The sequence below is a fragment of the Chelon labrosus genome, assembly GCF_963514085.1.
Source record: "Chelon labrosus genome assembly, chromosome: 21".
NCBI lineage: Eukaryota > Metazoa > Chordata > Actinopteri > Mugiliformes > Mugilidae > Chelon > Chelon labrosus.
The window spans coordinates 19,738,988-19,758,145 of record NC_140354.1 but is presented as its reverse complement, the minus strand read 5'-3'; the positions used below and the strand labels follow the sequence as shown (position 1 = coordinate 19,758,145).

Here is a 19,158-nt window from a genome sequence, read left to right as displayed (position 1 = left end):
CGATTTAATTTTTAATTTTTTTTGGGTGGGCGAGCGTGGGATTTCACTTTATGTATTGTGTACTGATATCATGTACAGTTCTTTTAACACACTTTATTTACAGTATTTGTGTATATTTTATGAAGTAATAAAACTTAATAACGTTGCTGACAACTTTGGCTAAATTTCTTCTTTGTTGACTCCATTTTTAAGGTGTTTTTTGTTAATATATACATATATAAAAGAAGAATAAACATCTGGATTGTGAAGTTATTACTCAAACTTGACTGCGCATGCGCCGACGCTGCTGCTGCTGCTGCTGCTGCTGCTACAGAGAAGTGATGAGGGAGAAATAACGGTCCGTCAACGGCTTTTTAAAAACGTCAGGAAAACACCGGTTATTTTCTTTTAACGCGCGTTTTTAAAGTTTAAATCGAGTGCGTCGCGTCTTAAACGCTCGATACTTTTATTTGTTTTGACTTGACGCGGAGGAAAAAAATAAATAAACGGCCAAGTTAGCGGTAAGCTAGCTAGCTAGCTAGCAAGGAAGGCTAACGGCGACGGCAGCGGTCGGTTCAGGGTTCAGCCCCCCCCCGGACGGCTTTTTTATTTATTTTTCCGGAGAGGAGTTTCCGGGCTTCCAACAATAATGCTTCGAGCAGATACATGGGCGGCTGTCGTCTGAATGTTCGCAGAATAACTTGTAGAAAAAGAAAAAGGGGGGAAAAAGAAGCTATCGGCTGCGAGAGATGATGAGGAGCTAAATTGATGCCTGGATTGAAATCAGCGCAGATCAAACAACTGCAGCGGAGGTAAGGGAAGCAGCAGGATGGAGTGATTAGCACCGAGATTTATATTTCTTGTTATGTTTTTTCTCTTAAGCTTCAACATTAAAGCTATGTCCATTTAATCGCACCCTTTCTCTCTCTATATATATATCATATATTGTCCTCTGTTAAAACCCTGTATGTTCACCGCTGAGTCGCCTTGTTGTGCCTCCGCCGTGTTTGTGATGTGTTTAGCTCTCCTAGCCGAGAACAACTACCGGGGCCTATCACAAAGACGGATGGTGCGATCGAGGTCAAAGTACAATGCATGTTTTGAAATGTACCCCCGGGTGCAGTCAGCAGGATGGATGAGCTGCCTCTGTCTCTCTGTCTCTGTGTCTCTGTCTCTCTCTGTCTCTCTGTTGTCTGAGGCCTCCTGGGAACCAGAACCTGTTATTGCAGGGACCTCACCCTGGAGCTTATTTATTTTTAATGCATTCACTGTTGCAAATACACCGACAAGCTATAAAAGTATAGGATAGGTGAAGTGACTGTCTGGGCACCTGTCAGCAGGCGAGGTACATTAGGGAACAAGTAAACACTCTGTCGTCTAAGTTGGTGTTAGAAGAAGCAGGACAAATGGACAAGAGGAAGGATTTGAGAGACTCTGACAAGGGACAAACCGTGACGAACGCTAGACGACTGGGTCAGAACATGTGTTTTTATAAAGGCTTTTCATATATGTTCCTTGTCTTCTCCTAGAGTCGACTAGATTCTGTCCAATAAATCTTTCTGTCCAAGTTATTGTAGTGTTTAGAGGGTAGCTCGTACCTCAACCCTCTCTGGGAATATTTTTCTCCTCCAGGACGCTTTACTCTTCTTTTAAACGTTCAGTGTTTATTGTTGTTTGTCTGCAGCCTTTACCTGAGTGGACTCAAGTTGGTAGTACTGAACGACGATCTCCTACTTACCTCCTCACCAAACATCCACATTGCACAGTTCACTTCATTTTCCAAAGTAAAGTTTTTTCCACATGGGTCACATGTTCAGTCACATGATTTAGGTTCTTTGGTTTGATTTTTTCCGGTGGCTAGCCACTAAAACGAAAGAAGAAGAAGAAGAAGTAGTAGTCTTTTTTTCTCCTTCTTTGGTTTTTGCCACTTCAGCGAACTACAACAGAAGAGGAAGCGTTTTGACGATACAGGGACCAGGTTTTAGTTTACAGCAGACCTGTAAAATCCGATCCTTTTGAAAATGCCTCGATCGGGCCCAGATACCGATCTCCTGATGCTGATCGGGACGTACCTAGTTATGTACAAGGCTGTGTAGCCGGAGACCAGTCAGGGCGTCCATGCTGACTGCTCTCTACAGCTGAAAGCTCCTAGAATAGACACAAGTGAACTGATGGTCTGGTGCGTCGGAAAGCATATTGGAAGAAGACATGCTCGCCGGCTGAGGCTGTTTGATGCTTTGGGCAATAATGAGACCCTGGATCCTTCCATTCATGTGGATGTTACTTCCACATGTACAACATACCTGCACACTTTTGGAGACCCTTTTATGGGAACGGCGTACTCTTTGAGCCGAATAATGCTCCCTGCCGCAAAGCAAAAATGGAGGAACAACAACAACGAGTGGGGCGGCACAGTGGCGAGGTGGTTAGCACTGATGCCGCACAGCAAGAAGGTCACCGGTTCGAATCCGTGGGCCAGCTGGCCTTTCTGTGTGGAGTTTGCATGTTCTCCCTGTGTCTGCGTGGGTTCTCTCCAGGTTCTCCAGCTTCCTCCCACCGTCCAAAGACATGCTGATTAGGTTCATTGGTGATTCTAAATTGGCCGTAGGTGTGAGTGTGAATGGTTGTCTGTCTTTGTGTGTTAGCCCTGCGATGGACTGGTGACCTGTCCAGGGTGTACCCCTGCCTCTCGCCCGGTGACAGCTGGGATAGGCTCCAGCAGACCCCCGTGACCCTTAACAGGACTAAACGGGTTTAGAAGATGAATGAATGAATGAACAGCAACGAGTCCTTGGCCCCTAAATTCTCCAGATCTCAGTCCTATTCAGCATCTGTGGGATGTTCTGGACAAATCCATGGAGCTAACATCTTGGTTTCAGATCCCACAGCACACACCTTCAGAGGTCTAGAGGAGTCCAGGCTAGTTTGGGAGAAAAAAAGAGTAAATAATCAGTTTTCATATAAATGCAACTAATAATTTTCTGTTCTCTAGTGTCTTGTAGTTTCTTGAGCGTGTTGTCTGATGTGCCGATGCGTTCGCCGCTTACTGCGACGCCGACCGAGGCTTTGAGTCATCCCACAGCCACACCTATATTTAGCCCGGAGCACAGGGGGTTTGAAAGTCATTGTGAAATTAGTTTTCGCCGCGAACGATTAGATTATTGCCTTCCTGGAAGCCGCGCCGAGACGCTGACGTAGCTGGACGGATGACAGAGATGTGATTTGATTCGACAATGAGGGGTGGTAGCGGCGGCGGCGGAGTCACCTTTCTGGAGGCTTGTGATGTCGTGAGCTCCGGTTTGGCCCCGTCGTCGTGTCCTGTTAAAAGGCTGTATTATTTTTAGAAACTACATTTTTTTTCCCGCATCCGTTTTGTGAAAATATGTGTTTCATGTGAATAATCCTGTTTATAGATGAGTGTTTGTGTGTTGCAGTCATTTCTGGCTGCACTAACTCGAGATCACAGTGAACAGGAAGTGGAGAAAGTGGGTCAGCGGATCTCAGCTCATCGCTGTCACACGCTGTGTTTTAGGGATTTTCAGCCCCCTCTCCCCCTCTCCCCCCTCTCTCCACCCCACGTCTCTCTTTGCCACCCTCTCCTCACCCACCTACCTTATGCCTCCTCTTTCCACTCCCTCTATTTTGATCTCGCTCCATCTGTCAATCCACACAACCTCTCGTGCTCTCTAGATGTGTGCACTGGCCTACTTTGCTCCGTAACCGTTTCTGTTTTCCGATTCCAGCACCGGCGGATGTTGGCTTCAGATTTAGGTCTCAGGACCGCCTCAGACACATTGTCGTGTTTTATTCATGCTTCATTTCTCGGATTGTCACGTCCCTGCGGCCAAGTGTTGATATAAAATGTCTCCTCCACACAGATGAGTCAGCTTTGGTGGCGAGACAAGCGCCTGTCAGAGACGTTGGGGAACGACTCCCCTGATGGCCTCCCCCCGCCGGGGTCCCTGGCCACCGTGGCCCCTCAGGGACCCAACTCCTCGTGGGTGCCAGGAGCCCCGCTGGTCACGCCGGAGGAGCCGATTTTCCTCATGACCTCCACCGCCCAAACTATTTCAGGGTTTTTCGTCTGGACGGCTCTTCTGATCACGTGCCACCAGGTAAGGAGGACCTGACGTCTCCAGCGTCACTTTCCACATCCTATGCAGATATTTTGATCCAACAACAGATGCATGTGCTCTTCTATTACCAGTGAGAAGGTAAATCTGTTAGGTCTAGTTAGTGTGATAGCTGGTTTAGGCTTCTGTAGCTGCAGCGACGGTGCAGACCCGATGTGCACCTTCCCAGAAATGTACCTAGGCATCACGGCGACGCAGATCGCAGTGGCTGTGATTGGTCTGCTTGGTAGTAGCGTGATAGCCTGGTCGTTACCATCCTACGTTTCCGCCCAAAATTTGATTTCGGTCTCGCACGTAGTCTGGCCCAATTGCACTTCCGCGGTTCGCGTGTAACCGCGCCAATCAGCGAACAGTTGAGTGATGACGCGGCACTCGCCTGCCGAGTTGCTTGTAGTCCAGCGAAGCTTGTAGTTCAACAGCATAGCAACAATGGCGACGGAGGAAGAGACGCTAGAAGCCATCCGCGAAGTTGTCTCAACTCTCGAGAGCATCACGGAATTAAAACCAGAACAAGAGGCTTGTCTTGTCAATTTTATAAATGGCAAGGACGTCGTAGCTCTCCTTCCAACTGGCTTTGGGAAAAGTTTGATTTATTTAACTGGAAGCGGAAGTGGTAAGCGTAAGAGCCTGAACTCCGGCGCACAATATACGTCATTACCAAACGTTGCTGATTGGTTAAGGGAACTCCAATGATTTTAAACCTCAAAATAAGCATCCGCCCATTACGGAGACAGATTCCTATTACATTGGGCCAGACTAACGTGCGAGACCGAAATCAAATTTTGGGCGGAAACGTAGGATGGTAACGACCAGGCTAGTAGTGTGTTTCCACTTTCCGGCTGCTTCTCCTTCTCCACAATGCGTAGGTTACGACGTCTATGTCCTGCAGTACCCTAAATCAGTGGCCCCCAACCTTTTTTTTTTTTTGCGCCACGGACCGGTTTAATGTCACGGACCGGTTTAATGTCTAAAGGTGTAGCAGATAAAAACAAAATAAAATGATAAGAACGGCATAAAAACTGTCGTATTTTCTCTATAAAATAATAATAATAATAATAATGAACGTAAATCCACTGTGTATTCATGTGCAACTTTATTAGCAGCGTCCTCATAATGTCACACCAACATCCTCTCTGCCTCAATGCTCTCTGGTCGCTATGGAAACGTTAATGGTAAGGTGGCAAATCCACCTCTGTCCACGCGCCGTCCCCACAAATCCAGTTTGTCTTTAAACGCAGCTACTTTAAGGATTCAAGGATTCTTTATTGTCATTACGACACATGTTGGTACATGGGAAGGAACGAAATTGGTTACTCTGGTCCCGATTCAAGCCGTAAGTAAAGAAACAAAAAAATAAATAAAAAAATTAGCTTTCCAAGTATTATACAAAATAGCAGGTATAAAAAAAAATGTATAAATATAGGCGGTAAAAGTCTTTATCTGCGGACTTGAAGACAGTTGTCATTTTCACCCCTGAAGTGACAAGTTCAGTTCACTGAGCAGGTTGAATATGTCGCCAGTTTTAAGATCCGTTCCTCGTCACTGAAGTGCGCTGCCAGCGGTGACTTTTTTCCCCCGAGAGAAATCTCTGCAGCGGCTCTCGTAATTCAAACACTCTGGCCAGCGATCTCCCTCGGGATAACCATCTTATCTCCGTTATTTATTAGTTATTTATTCTTTCTGCGTGGCCCGGTACCAAATGACCCCATGGACCGGTTACCGGTCCGGGGGCCCGGGGGGTTGGGGATCACTGCCCTAAATGCTCAGGAAACTCAGAACTTTTCAGGTCAGCAAGGAGGTGTTAAACTTGGTTTACCGCTCCCTCATCGAATCAGTTCTCACTTTCAATATCTCTTCCTGGTACAACCAACTCACCATCAAACACAAAACAAGACTGTCACGCATAGTGAATCATGCTGCCAAAATAACTGGCTCCCCCCATCTCCCCGTATCTGAGCTGTACAGCCGCTCTGTGGTCAGGAAAGCCAACCTGATCACAGAGGACCACTCCCACCCCCTACATCACTCCTTCCAGCTACTACCATCAGGCAGGCGTTTTAATGTACCACTGGCCCGTAAAAACATCTACAAGAAATCCTTCATCCCCTCTGCAATAGCCATACTGAACAGCACAAAATGAACACCACAGTCAGCTGATACCTCAACACCCCATGTCCTGTTTGTATATGTCTGTGTGAATGTTTTTCTTGTGACTGGAGCCTTGTCAAAGACAATTTTCTGTAACCTTGTGTAACAGACAATAAAGTATTATCTTATCTTATCTTATCTTATCTTATCTTAGTGCATCCATGGTGGGTTTAAAAGATTGTTTGCTGGAGTCTTCGCTGCACCATTAAGAGCATAAACCCAGCCTGAGTGTAGTTTCACTGAAGCCCTACATGCTTATTTATTGTATGTAGATTTTGCAAAGAGCTACGCTGCAGAAAAAAATAAATCTTACTAAAAATATGACACTGTTTTTACTTTACTAAGAGGTGACAGGAAACCTGGAGGAAGGCGTTTGGTAAAGGAGTTACACAACGTTGATTACCAGCATCAAACAACTTAATGTAGACGTATAGCTGGACTTTAACTTGTATAATAGTAACATCAGTCTTTAACATCTACCGGTGGTGCTGTTTGTTATCAGCTCTCCTGTTACAGTAAAGTATTTACTCAGCATCCCTTTTATGTAACGGGGGGGGGGGGGTCTATTGTACCTGGAGGCCCAGATGAATGATTTGTCTTCCATTGTTTGCCGATGTTCTTCACATCCAGGGTTAATGAATAGCTCTCCGTCACTCTGGCAACAGGTGCTCCTGGCTCGACTGCGCCGTCATCAGAGGGTCACCTAGCAACAATGCCTGCGTGTTGTCACCCATTGTTTGTAACTCTGCCAGTGGTGTGTGTCTGTTTACAGGCCAGGAAAGGTGATAGGTGGTGGTGGTGTGGGGGGAGAGGGGGGGGGGGGGGGGAGGTGTTGTGTAAGTGGAAAGGAGCCGGGTGGAGCAGACAGAGGTGCCGGTGACAAAGGCCCAACTTGTTTTTTTTCCTGCCGTCTGCCGGCTCTGAATAGGAGTGATAAAAGCCCAGTATCAGTTTCCTAAAACAACCGCATGTCCGCTCACAACACACACACCCCTCAACAACACACACCCCTCACACAGACTCAGGTTCTACTCCGGTTTCCGACAAACTCACTGCACAAGTACAGGTTTCATGAGGTTGTGGTTAGTTTGAGCAAACCAGTCTAACCAGCGTGTAGCTGAGGCATAATCCATTTACCTGTTTTTAATGAGAAAAATATGTTTATTAGGTACACCAGTGAAAACAAATGCATTCTAGTATAACAGTCCTGCACTAAATCTTCCCTTCGTGAAGCTTATAGCGTTCAGCATTTGTTAGCAGACAGAGCTGTGTTTTCACTGTGGAGGCTGTGGTTTCTAGTACTATTGAGTTGTGTCGTGTTGAACCGATGGATGTTTATATTGTTTTGACAATCACAGTTTACGCTAGCCTGACGAGCCTGACCCACGTTAAATGTAGGGTCTGGGCCCTCTCCGTAGACAGGGCTCAACCGGAGGCGGTGGGATAAACGGTTGTCTTTCAAACTCCCTCTCCACGCAACAGGATAGCGCTACAACCAATCAGAGCAACGAAGAAGGTGACGTAGTCAGAGCGACGGAAAAGAGAGTTCCTTGCACGTGTTGTGGAAAAAACTTATCCTAATAGATATTAAATAGTTCTTGTTGCATCCTGTTTTTTTCGCCTACAGGTTGAGTTTCTCCTGCATTAATCATTTTTAAGCTGTGGATCAAACTTTTGCCGTATCCGGTTGGCAAAACTCCAAATACATCCTTCTATTTGTAAGAACGACCTCAGTGCAGTTTCTTGTTCTTTTCTCAGAGAAAAGCTTAACTTCAAGTCTTTCAGAGTGGCGGCCAAAGCCGATTGGAAAGAAAGTTGTTCGCTAGCGGCAGCCATCGCTCTGGTAGTTCTAGCAGGATGGGGAACTCACGGAACTTATGGTCGCAGGTCAGTCGTCATCATGTTAAGCCCGCCCACCGACTCGTGATTTGGCCCGGTCCGTCTTGGATTTTTCTAAATCTCAAGTCAACGGAGAGTAACTAGACTGCCGCTAGGGGCGCGTCTAGATTCTAGGCTAAGTTTACGCAGCGAACCAGGTTCAATAACAGAAGCTTCGGTAAAGTTTCCAGCTCCATAAATTCATCATGAACCAAACATTACAACAGTCTTGAGCAGGGATTAAATGCAGGACTGATATATTATAAAGCATTTGTTTTCACTTGTGAACCTGATGAACTGGCATGGGAGTACGTACAGTATGTTTCTTGTATTCTTGTAAGTATAAATGCTCTCGAGTGCATGTGTTTAAGCACTTTTGCCTGTATGTCAATATTTTCATGTACTTTCCTTAAGATTTTTTAATCCTATTCAGATAATGCAGTGTGTCCAGCGTGAAAGGCTCAACAGCAAAGCCACAGTCAAAGTGATTCATCGTGATACCGTCAAGAAAACATATTGGAGGCATATTTTACTGTTTTCGCGAGGCAAACGGAAGAAAATCTTCTTGTGCTGTTTACTCTTAAAGGTGCAGTAGGCAGGATTGCGAAGATCCAGGACTTAGCCAGAAAATTTGAACATCGACAACTTCTCAGTCCCTCCCCACTTTCCGCTAAAGCCCAAAAAGGTCTCCCAAGCCCCTCCCCCCACAAGGGAGAGCTGTGCACGATAGAGCGCGTGCATATCGGCCCTGGAATACTGTGCACGAGCAGAGAACCGAGAGAGAGCGAGTAAACAAACTAGCATGGAACACACCGACGTAACAACAACAAAATAGTTTTTATAATACCCTTCGTTATTGCTAAATAATTTTAGGTCAAAATATTTAGCAATAGTAAACTTTAGGACAAAACCAAGGTTAGGATGTTTCTGAAAGTAGCCTACATCGGTGATGTTTGCTATCAATAACAGTTAGAAGCATTCATTGTGGCGTTTTATTCCACAGTTTAGATTTATCAGTTTGCTCTGTGGTAGATATATGACCGCTACCTGTTGATGTGGTTAGACGTTTGAGAGTGAAGCTGAGGCACAGGCCTCGGAGGAGGATTACGTCCCGGCTCCTTCTACACGCCCGCGGACAAGTGGTGCGAGGTGGTGGAGGGAGGGGAGGGCGCTATGAAATGCGTGTCCATGAGCAGTGATTGACACTCTGTTAGATACACCCCTGGACGTGATTGGTGCATCTGGATGTGGAGCGGTGGATGTCTTGCAAATCGCGCTACAGGCTCTAGGCGGGGCCAGGGGAGCTGAATATTTTTTTTAAATGACCTGCTTCATGCAATTATACTTGAACATAGGGTCAGTTTCAGCAAATATGACAGAAAGTTAGTTTTATAAGACTTACCTACTGCACCTTTAAATTTTCAAATGGAACCTGAGAGCTTGTGGTTAACACATGGGAAGTCGTGTACATGACGTTCATGCCCTTCATGTGGGGCCCTCTTGTGATTAGAGTTCAGGACGTATGACCTGAGTTTTCTTCATAATGTTTAATAGGTGTAAGGAGAACGTTTACCTGGTTGTTAGCGTGATAAAATGACTTGCCTACAGCGTCCGAGACTTCCCATGTCCTAACCATAAGCTCACGAGTTCCACATGAAGGCGGCAACATTACCGATCAGATAATATCTTCCATGGAAAGAATTGTAGAACTTCGCAAAACTTTTTCCGCTTGTCTTTCTTCATTTCAGATCTACATGCACCTGCGTTACTACAGCTCCCCAAACGAGCAGAGGCACATCGTGAGGGTCCTCTTCATCGTCCCCATCTATGCCTTCGACTCCTGGCTCAGCCTCCTCTTCTTCACCAACGAGGAGTATTACGTGTACTTCGACACCGTACGAGACTGCTACGAAGGTGAGTGGACGGAGGAGCGCAGGGGGAGGGGAACAGGCCCGGAGGCCGACGTTCACCACAGTGACGAGAGTGAGTGGTTTGACTGCCGGCTAGTATTTATGTGTTGCAATACCCCAGTGGCAGATGGCCTTTACAGTGTCTTCTTTTACGAAGGTGGTCATCTTTGTTCTCACGTCTCCGTGGCCTGTCGGGGTTGCAGGGGAGGGGTAACCTGTTTCCTAGCAACTGTGTGAAAATGAGGAAGTCCTTTAGAAGGCATCTGAAGTTATCCATCCACGGGCTCAGCATCAAAACTGTCAGATTTGTTGATAATAGAAATATTTTAAGGATCTTCACATTGACAGAGGCCAGTGGAGGCGGTTTGGGGGACCCCTCAGGTGGATTTACCTGAGCCGGGGAGTGCCTCAGGGTCCCTCATGAGGAACTGGGAAATGTTGCAAGGAAGAAGGATGTCTGGAATACCGCACCACAGCTAGTGGTCTGGATTAGTAACTAAAACATTACTATTCTTGGGTGTTTTGTTCTTTTTATTCCACACTACCAACATTTTTCCAGGTTAAAATAAGTGCCTGTACATTTTACACTGAACAAACACACTAATCATGCTGCTCCAACAAAGCCAGCGCTGTGCTGACTGGTCAGTTTTGCCGCTGTGCTGCAACCACAGGCTTACTTTAAAGCTCTGCCACCTTCAGCCTGTCAGGAGGGCGGAGGCGGTGAGGCGCTGGTATCTGTGGGTCACCCTTAAATTAGCCTGCGAGCACCTGGAGCAGCTAATGAAAAACACTCAGGGACATCAATTACTGTGAACAGTGTGGAGTCCAGTCAGGTTTATTTAAGCTTCTTGTTGCTTGTCAGCAAAATAGCCAGCAGGTTTCTGACCAGCACGTAGGACATGATGCTTTTCTGTGTAAATGTAACGATGTTCCTTTCTATATGTCGACACAGGAGTGGTTTTTAAAGAAAAGAACAGATGTGTTCATGCCTGAGAGGATAATTTGGTTAAGAATCTAACTGCATATCATATCTAACCTGTAGATGGAAGCTAAATGTGATACAAATACATTGTAAAAGGAAATGAGTATGCAGCTGTCCACCACATAATATGGTACGGACGCACTAAACCGACCTGAAAGAACTACCAGCAGTGAAGGCAGACTGTGACGTCATCTTTGTCGGACTAATGAGGAAACAGGAAGAGCTACTATTAGCATGGATGCTAGGAAACTAGGAAGAGCTACTATTAGCATGGATGCTAGGAAACTAGGAAGAGCCACTGTTAGCATGGATGCTAGGAAACTAGGAAGAGCCACTGTTAGCATGGATGCTAGGAAACTAGGAAGAGCCACTGTTAGCATGGATGCTAGGAAACTAGGAAGCGCCTCTATTAGCATGGATGCTAGGAAACTAGGAAGAGCTACTATTAGCATGGATGCTAGGAAACTAGGAAGAGCTACTGTTAGCATGGATGCTAGGAAACTAGGAAGAGCTACTGTTAGCATGGATGCTAGGAAACTAGGAAGAGCTACTGTTAGCATGGATGCTAGGAAACTAGGAAGAGCTACTGTTAGCATGGATGCTAGGAAACTAGGAAGAGCCACTGTTAGCATGGATGCTAGGAAACTAGGAAGAGCCACTGTTAGCATGGATGCTAGGAAACTAGGAAGAGCCACTGTTAGCATGGATGCTAGGAAACTAGGAAGAGCTACTGTTAGCATGGATGCTAGGAAACCAGGAAGAGCTACTGTTAGCATGGATGCTAGGAAACCAGGAAGAGCTACTATTGGCATGGATGCTAGGAAACTAGGAAGAACTACTATTAGCATGGATGCTAGGAAACTAGGAAGAGCTACTATTAGCATGGATGCTAGGAAACTAGGAAGAGCTACTATTAGCATGGATGCTAGGAAACTAGGAAGAGCCACTATTAGCATGGATGCTAGGAAACTAGGAAGAGCCACTATTAGCATGGATGCTAGGAAACTAGGAAGAGCCACTATTAGCATGGATGCTAGGAAACTAGGAAGAGCTACTATTAGCATGGATGCTAGGAAACCAGGAAGAGCTACTGTTAGCATGGATGCTAGGAAACTAGGAAGAGCTACTGTTAGCATGGATGCTAGGAAACTAGGAAGAGCTACTATTGGCATGGATGCTAGGAAACTAGGAAGAGCTACTATTGGCATGGATGCTAGGAAACTAGGAAGAGCTACTGTTAGCATGGATGCTAGGAAACTAGGACGAGCTACTGTTAGCATGGATGCTAGGAAACTAGGAAGAGCTACTATTAGCATGGATGCTAGGAAACTAGGAAGAGCTACTATTAGCATGGATGCTAGGGAACTAGGAAGAGCTACTATTAGCATGGATGCTAGGAAACTAGGAAGAGCTACTATTAGCATGGATGCTAGGAAACTAGGAAGAGCTACTATTAGCATGGATGCTAGGAAACTAGGAAGAGCCACTATTAGCATGGATGCTAGGAAACTAGGAAGAGCCACTATTAGCATGGATGCTAGGAAACTAGGAAGAGCCACTATTAGCATGGATGCTAGGAAACTAGGAAGAGCCACTATTAGCATGGATGCTAGGAAACTAGGAAGAGCTATGAACTGTCGTCTGGAGCTAGGGCGTGAACTTCAGACTTGACAAGTTTGATTCTGAAGTACAGACAGGAGGATTGGAGGATACAGGAAGTATATTTATTGACGCCCACAAAATACATTCTAGGATACCTGGTTGTACCAAGTCAACACAAGGTACCTCTTGATGTGTCCTCGATAAAACGGGCAGGGTTTGGACTGTACTTGGTTGGATGGCACTTTGACTTGGAACAGAACTTGGACAGGGACAGATGTCCGTACTTAATCGGTTGTTTTAAGTATGAATGAAGTCGTGGCATCCACTCCAAGGTTGGTTCATCCAAGATCTACAGTTTCTTGGAAGGATGTTGCAGTTAACTGAGCCAGTCTTCTTTCTCACTCTAGTTGCAAATTAAAGCGTTGTTGGCTGCTTAGTAGGATCTGACACCAGCAGTCACCCTATAAAACCACTCACCTGTTTTTTATGTCTGCAGCCTTCGTCATCTACAACTTCCTGAGTCTGTGCTACGAGTATCTGGGAGGAGAGAGCGCCATCATGGCTGAAATCAGAGGGAAACCTATCGAGTGAGTCTCGCTTGCTGCCGTCTCCTCTTATTTAGCACGTTACCATTTATTTTGACCGGTTTTAACTTCACTTTAGGTCAAGCTGTATGTACGGGACCTGTTGTCTGTGGGGCAGGACCTACTCCATTGGTTTCCTGAGGTTCTGCAAACAGGTGCCAGTCCCTCTTCATTTGGCTCGTACACTGTAGTGTGACACTGTGACAATCGTAGAATAAGAAGTTAATCGTGTTTTGCTCTTGCTTCCGTAGGCGACCCTCCAGTTCTGTGTGGTGAAACCGCTGATGGCGATGATCACTGTCATTCTCCAGGCCTTTGGGAAATACAAAGATGGAGACTTCAAGTATGTTTCTACAGTAACTTAGTTTACAGTATGGGTTAGTTTCTAGGGTTGTGCTTTGGACAAATGTCTCTTCAGATGAGTAACGCTGATTTAAACCTCAAATCTCTTCATAGATGTTTAGAAATCAGATTTACATTTGACCGTTGAAGTCAGACGTCTACATACACCGTACACACACATCTCTCGGAGACAGAATACATCTCCTTCCTTAATGACTCTCAGAGTAGTGGCTCCAACCTTAATGTATGTAAACGTCTGACACAGTCAAGCCGTGCTGCAGTATCTCTAGATCTAAAATGTTTTTCATTATTTGCCCAAATGAAATCATTCTTCCCGTTCTGTAGCTTCAATCTGTTTCTCTGTGCTTCTTTTCCCTCCAGCGCGGCGAGTGGCTACTTGTACATCATGATCATCTACAACATCTCCGTCAGTCTGTCGCTCTACGCCCTCTTCCTCTTCTACTTTGCCACTCGTGAACTGCTCGTCCCGTACAACCCCGTGCTCAAGTTCTTCATGGTCAAGTCGGTCATCTTTTTGTCCTTCTGGCAGGGTGAGAACGCCTCAACAACGTGAATAATATAATAATAAGTCAAGCACTGATTAACTGACTAACTCCTCTCTGTTTGTTATTTCTGTTTTCCGTCTCTGTGGTTCAGGGATGCTGCTGGCCATCCTGGAGAAGTGTGGAGCCATTCCTCAGATAAACTCGGCCGACTTCACTGTGGGCGAGGGAACGGTCGCCGCGGGCTACCAGAACTTCATCATCTGCATTGAGATGTTCTTTGCTGCCGTCGCCTTGCGCCACGCCTTCACGTACAAGGTGTACATGGACAAACGGCTGGACTCATACGGTAAGGCCTGTGTGTCAGTGTGTGTTTGGAAGATTCAGAAGATAAAGTGAACCACGTCCTCGTGTGAAATGATTCTCTTATTGTCCATCTCTTCGTAGCAGGTTTTTTTGCCCCATATTAGTCTGGATTCAGTCCAATAAATCTTTCTGTCTAAGTTAATGTAGTGAGGAGAGGGTAGCTGGTACCTTGTGTTTTCTACTCCAGAAATGTTCTGGTCATCCAACGCTGCCACAAACTCCCTAACCCTCTCTGGAAGGTTTTTCTCCTTGACGCCGTCTCCAGGAAACTTTTCTCTTCTATTAAACGTTCAGTGTTTATTTTATTGTTGTTGTTCGGCTGCAGCCTTTGCTTGAGTTGTTGAATCTAGTTGGTAGTATTGAATGATGATCAACTACTACCACCTCACCAAACTAGCGTGGTCGTTACCATCCTCTACGTACTTCCGCCCAAAATTTGATTTCGGTCTGGTACGTTAGTCTGGCCCAATGTAATAGGAATCTGTCTCCGTAATGGGCGGATGCTTATTTTGAGGTTTAAAATCATTGGAGTTCCCTTAACCAATCAGCAACGTTTGGTAATGACGTATATTGTGCGCCGGAGTTCAGGCTCTTACGCTTACCACTTCCGCTTCCAGTTAAATAAATCAAACTTTTCCCAAAGCCGGTTGAAAGGAGAGCTACGACGTCCTTGCCATTTATAAAATTGACAAGACAAGCCTCTTGTTCTGGTTTTAATTCCGTGATGCTCTCGAGAGTCGAGACAACTTCGCGGATGGCTTCTAGCGTCTCTTCCTCCGTCGCCATTGTTGCTATGCTGTTGAACTACAAGCTTCGCTGGACTACAAGCAACTCGGCAGGCGAGTTCCGCGTCATCACTCAACTGTTCGCTGATTGGCGCGGTTACACGCGAACCGCGGAAGTGCAGTTGGGCCAGACTCCGTGCCAGACCGAAATCAAATTTTGGGCACAAACGTAGGATGGTAACGACCAGGCTACCACCAAACAGTCACATTCAACTATTTACAAATTGCAAATTTCTTCCACACAGCAGACGTGATTGTGGTTCCTCTTCTTTTTCTTCTTCTTCGATTTTTGTCGGCTTTGACTAACCCTAACCCTAACTGCTATTAAAACAGAAGAAGAAGTTTCGACGCTATAGAGACGTGGTTTTGGTTTAAGATCAGGCTTGGCTGATCATTTTAAAAGTGCCTGGATCAGCCCTGATACTGTTCGGGACGTCCCCAGTAGGAACCAAAGTCTCAGGCTGTGTTTCCTTCAGGTAAAAGTTTAGGGAACTCTTTGTTTGCGTCATATCTCAATCAACTGGATCAGTTTCTCATGTCGGTCGTCACCACAAAGTTGAGATCAGTTCAACGTGGTTCCCTTTCCCACTTTGTTTCACCACCAGGTTTCTCCTCCTTTCGTCGCGACAACTCTGACTTCCATTAACATTCGTGGTTTCTGATCGCTGCTCTCTCTTTCTCCATCACAGAAACCAACTTTAGATTTAGATTTCTCAAGGCGTGGACATAATTTAAAGGTGTTAATGATTTTCTTTGTCAAGCAAACCAGAGTATATTTGGAGTAATGCCCTTTGAGGAGCCCGTTATCAGATAATAGAAACCTCTTTGGGCATTATCTCCCTCATACTCTGAGTCTAACGTCCTTTTCTAAGGTCTTTTCTTCTGCTCTGTTTTTCTACCCCTTCATTTTCATCTTGACTTTCTTGTCTTTCTCTTCTCTTGTTTTGCTGTGCGGCGCTCAAAGGCTCGTTTCCTATCTATGGACAGTACGGTAGGTCTGATGTTAGCTGTGTGTCGTCTGCATCTGTCACATTTCTTTATGTTGAAATGCTTTTTTTTGTTACTTTAACATTGTTGGTGTCTCAGTTTTCAGTTCGGCATGAAATCAGTACAGCTTCTTTGAGTTATCTACTTAGAATTTGTTTTAATTTGCTGCCCCACATTAAACACTCATTATATTATAGCATAACATTTGGAATAATGGATATTTCACCGTCTTGTTTGTTTCTTTATGTTTATTTTTGGCCTAGCAGCAGAATTCACACATTCTTTGCAACATTTCAGAGATTTATTTGTCAGGTCACTCATCCGTCACTCCGCCCCTCGTCTGTCCTGCTCAGAGTCTCTCCATTAACGCTCCCGTCGCTCCTCCAGGTCGCTGTGCCCCGATGAAGAGCATCTCCAGCAGCCTGAAGGAGACCATGAACCCAGGGGACATGGTCCAGGACGCCATCCACAACTTCTCCCCGGCTTATCAGCAGTACACCCAGCAGTCCACGCTGGAGCGAGGCGGGGGGCCGCCGCTGTCCCGCAGCCACAGTAACCTCAGCACCCGCGGGGACACGGAGAAAACCCTTCTGCTCAGCTCCGACGACGAGTTCTGAGCCCCCTCCCCTCCCCTCCCAATACTCCTGTAGCCCACATCGTATGTTCAGCAGCTTCGTATATGAGACAAATCAAGATGTTTTGTTTCAACCTAAACAGTCAAGAGGGTTTTATAATGAAAAGGGAACTCATTTCTACAGTAGGTAAGGAGTGATAAAGTGATGAATACAGTGAGGGAGGAGTGAGGTTGGGAACATTGGATTCGATCGCCGGCCATGCTGTTTGCTTTTAAGTTGACGTCATAGTTGTAGTACGACATCTGTGTCCGTAGGGATCAGTGCTAATGACCGTGCCTGCATAGAGCATCTTAATGCTGCACAAAAACAGTCAAATATAAGCTGGAGAGAAAACAAGTGCCACCTTCATCTGAGACACACGGCCTCCCTCTTTGATTCTTTAGTTTTCTATAATCGTCTCTCCTCCTCCTCCTCCTCCTCCTCACCTCCCAACTCCCCCTAACGTTGCCAAATAGTGGGAGCAGCACCCTGTGCTCCCGTTAACGACAAGACACTGTCTTAAAACGTTGATTTATAGCAAAACTAAAGAGCCTTCGAAGTGCTGCGGTTCATTTTAATATATGATTTCAATTAGAATATTTTATTTAAATGTTGTAGGACTTCATTTTAAAGCTACTTTGCTGGAGAATTATTATTCTAGAAGTGTTATAAATATACTGCGTGTTTCGTCCTTGTTGTTGTCTGAACGACGTGTAGTAGCGTGACTCCCGCGCCGTTGTTGTTCGTGGAGCGCGAAGGGGAACAGCTGTAGGAGAGATTTTTTAGCGTGGGCAGAGGGACGGACGGACGGAAGGACAGGGCCCACGCAGATTACCCAAGAAGCGACACTTCCCCCGCAGAGCCGGCACAGCTGTGATGTTCTCTGGACCGTAATCCCGTAATTACTGGCGATAACGTGCAGCGCAGATCTGGCCTGCCTCTGCCGGCGCTATCTGCAACGGCATCACTGCTGCAGAGTTGTCAGGATGTGGGTCATTACAGACACAACAAGTTCAACATTGTACTCTGGTATGTGGGCATCTGAAAGCAGGAGAGAGAAGGGAACAAAAAAAAAAAGGCACAAACCTTCAGGCTGCCCAGACATCCTCTGATCTTCGTTATCTTTTTTTTTTTTTTTACCTAGAAGGAGATATGAGTTAGCTCGTAATCAGCTGATGTTTGTATGCGTTTTTGAAGTGGCCAGTATGTAATTTGCTTATGGTTGTGATCCTAAATGTTCATTGACGGGGCTGAAGGTAACATGAGACCCAGTGCTGCCTACTATTAAAAACTTTTATTCTTGCTCGTTATGTTGAATCGAGATTTGCTCCAGTTATACACTGCAGGTAAACACATAGGACATTATAGTTTAGTCCTTCTGAGGAATGAATGTAGTCAAATTAAAAGTTTATATCCGTCACTTTACTTCCTACACGTATATTAATTTAGCAAAATACTGAAAGTATTCGCAGCGTCCATCCCAACTGCCTCCTGCTGCTGTATAATGACCGCATCACTTTTGTATCCATAAAGTTTGGTGCAATTTGTTGCTTTAATCTACATTAAGTTAGTGATACTAAAAAAAAAAAAGTGAAATTCACTACCTTCTACTGTGCCCCCAGGTGACAGCATATCAAGTGCAGGCATCTTGATTGAAAACACTATCAAACGATTTATTTGATACTAGATGTAAAAGCTGGATGTTAATCATAAAGCTGAATATATGAAACCAGGAAGTAGTATTCCTGAAAGAAAAGAATGCTGTAAATAGTCAAAACCAAGCAGTGTTCATGATGACGACTGTAGATTTGCTTGGTCTAGTGATTCGTTTGAAAAAAAAATTTTTGTGTGTTTTAATATTTTGATTTCATATGTACCGCTGTTTATTTGAATTCCTTTTTGTATACGTTTTAATTTGTATATTGGTAATATCACATGTTTTGATGCTGTATTGCTTTTCTGTTGGTGTTGCAAAGGAAATTAAAGACAAATGGAAGAAAAGGACATGTTTGTCTTTCATTCATTCATCTTCTAAACCCGTTTAGTCCTGTTAAGGGTCACGGGGGTCTGCTGGAGCCTATCCCAGCTGTCTGTTTGTCTTTTTATTGCAAAAATATATGGCAATGTGCAATGACTCTAGTTTTATTTAACATTTAGAAAACTATTACGGCTACTAAACAAGTCTATGAAGGATATAAAAATGTAGGTAAATTAGCAGTACACAAAAAATCTTTCAGTAGCAAACAGAAAATTTAAATTAAAAAAATTAAAAAGTAAATCCATATCCACTCAAAATGGTAAATTGTGATAAATAAATAAAAAAGTTTAATAAAACGTAAACTGTA

At 45.0% G+C, this 19,158-nt stretch overlaps 1 protein-coding gene across 1 annotated transcript; it reads left to right on the top strand.

Moving 5' to 3' along the window:
• Positions 1-314: 314 nt before the first annotated feature.
• Positions 315-18,824, top strand: LOC311506515 (transmembrane protein 184B-like). The gene is made up of 9 exons (XM_084570502.1): positions 315-791; positions 3,858-4,094; positions 9,887-10,052; positions 13,129-13,219; positions 13,296-13,371; positions 13,468-13,559; positions 13,940-14,109; positions 14,216-14,410; positions 16,587-18,824. The coding sequence occupies exons 2-9, from the start codon at positions 3,858-3,860 to the stop codon at positions 16,814-16,816; spliced, it is 1,257 nt and encodes a 418-aa protein (XP_084426628.1). The 5' UTR covers positions 315-791; the 3' UTR covers positions 16,817-18,824.
• Positions 18,825-19,158: the final 334 nt, after the last annotated feature.

Coding starts and splice junctions, on each gene's coding strand:
- LOC311506515 (XM_084570502.1), top strand. CDS start 3,858: ATGAGTCAGCTTTGGTGGCGAGACAAGCGCCTGTCAGAGACGTTGGGG. Junction 13,220..13,295: donor ATCAGAGGGAAACCTATCGA/GTGAGTCTCGCT, acceptor ACTTCACTTTAG/GTCAAGCTGTATGTACGGGA. Junction 14,110..14,215: donor CTTTTTGTCCTTCTGGCAGG/GTGAGAACGCCT, acceptor TCTGTGGTTCAG/GGATGCTGCTGGCCATCCTG.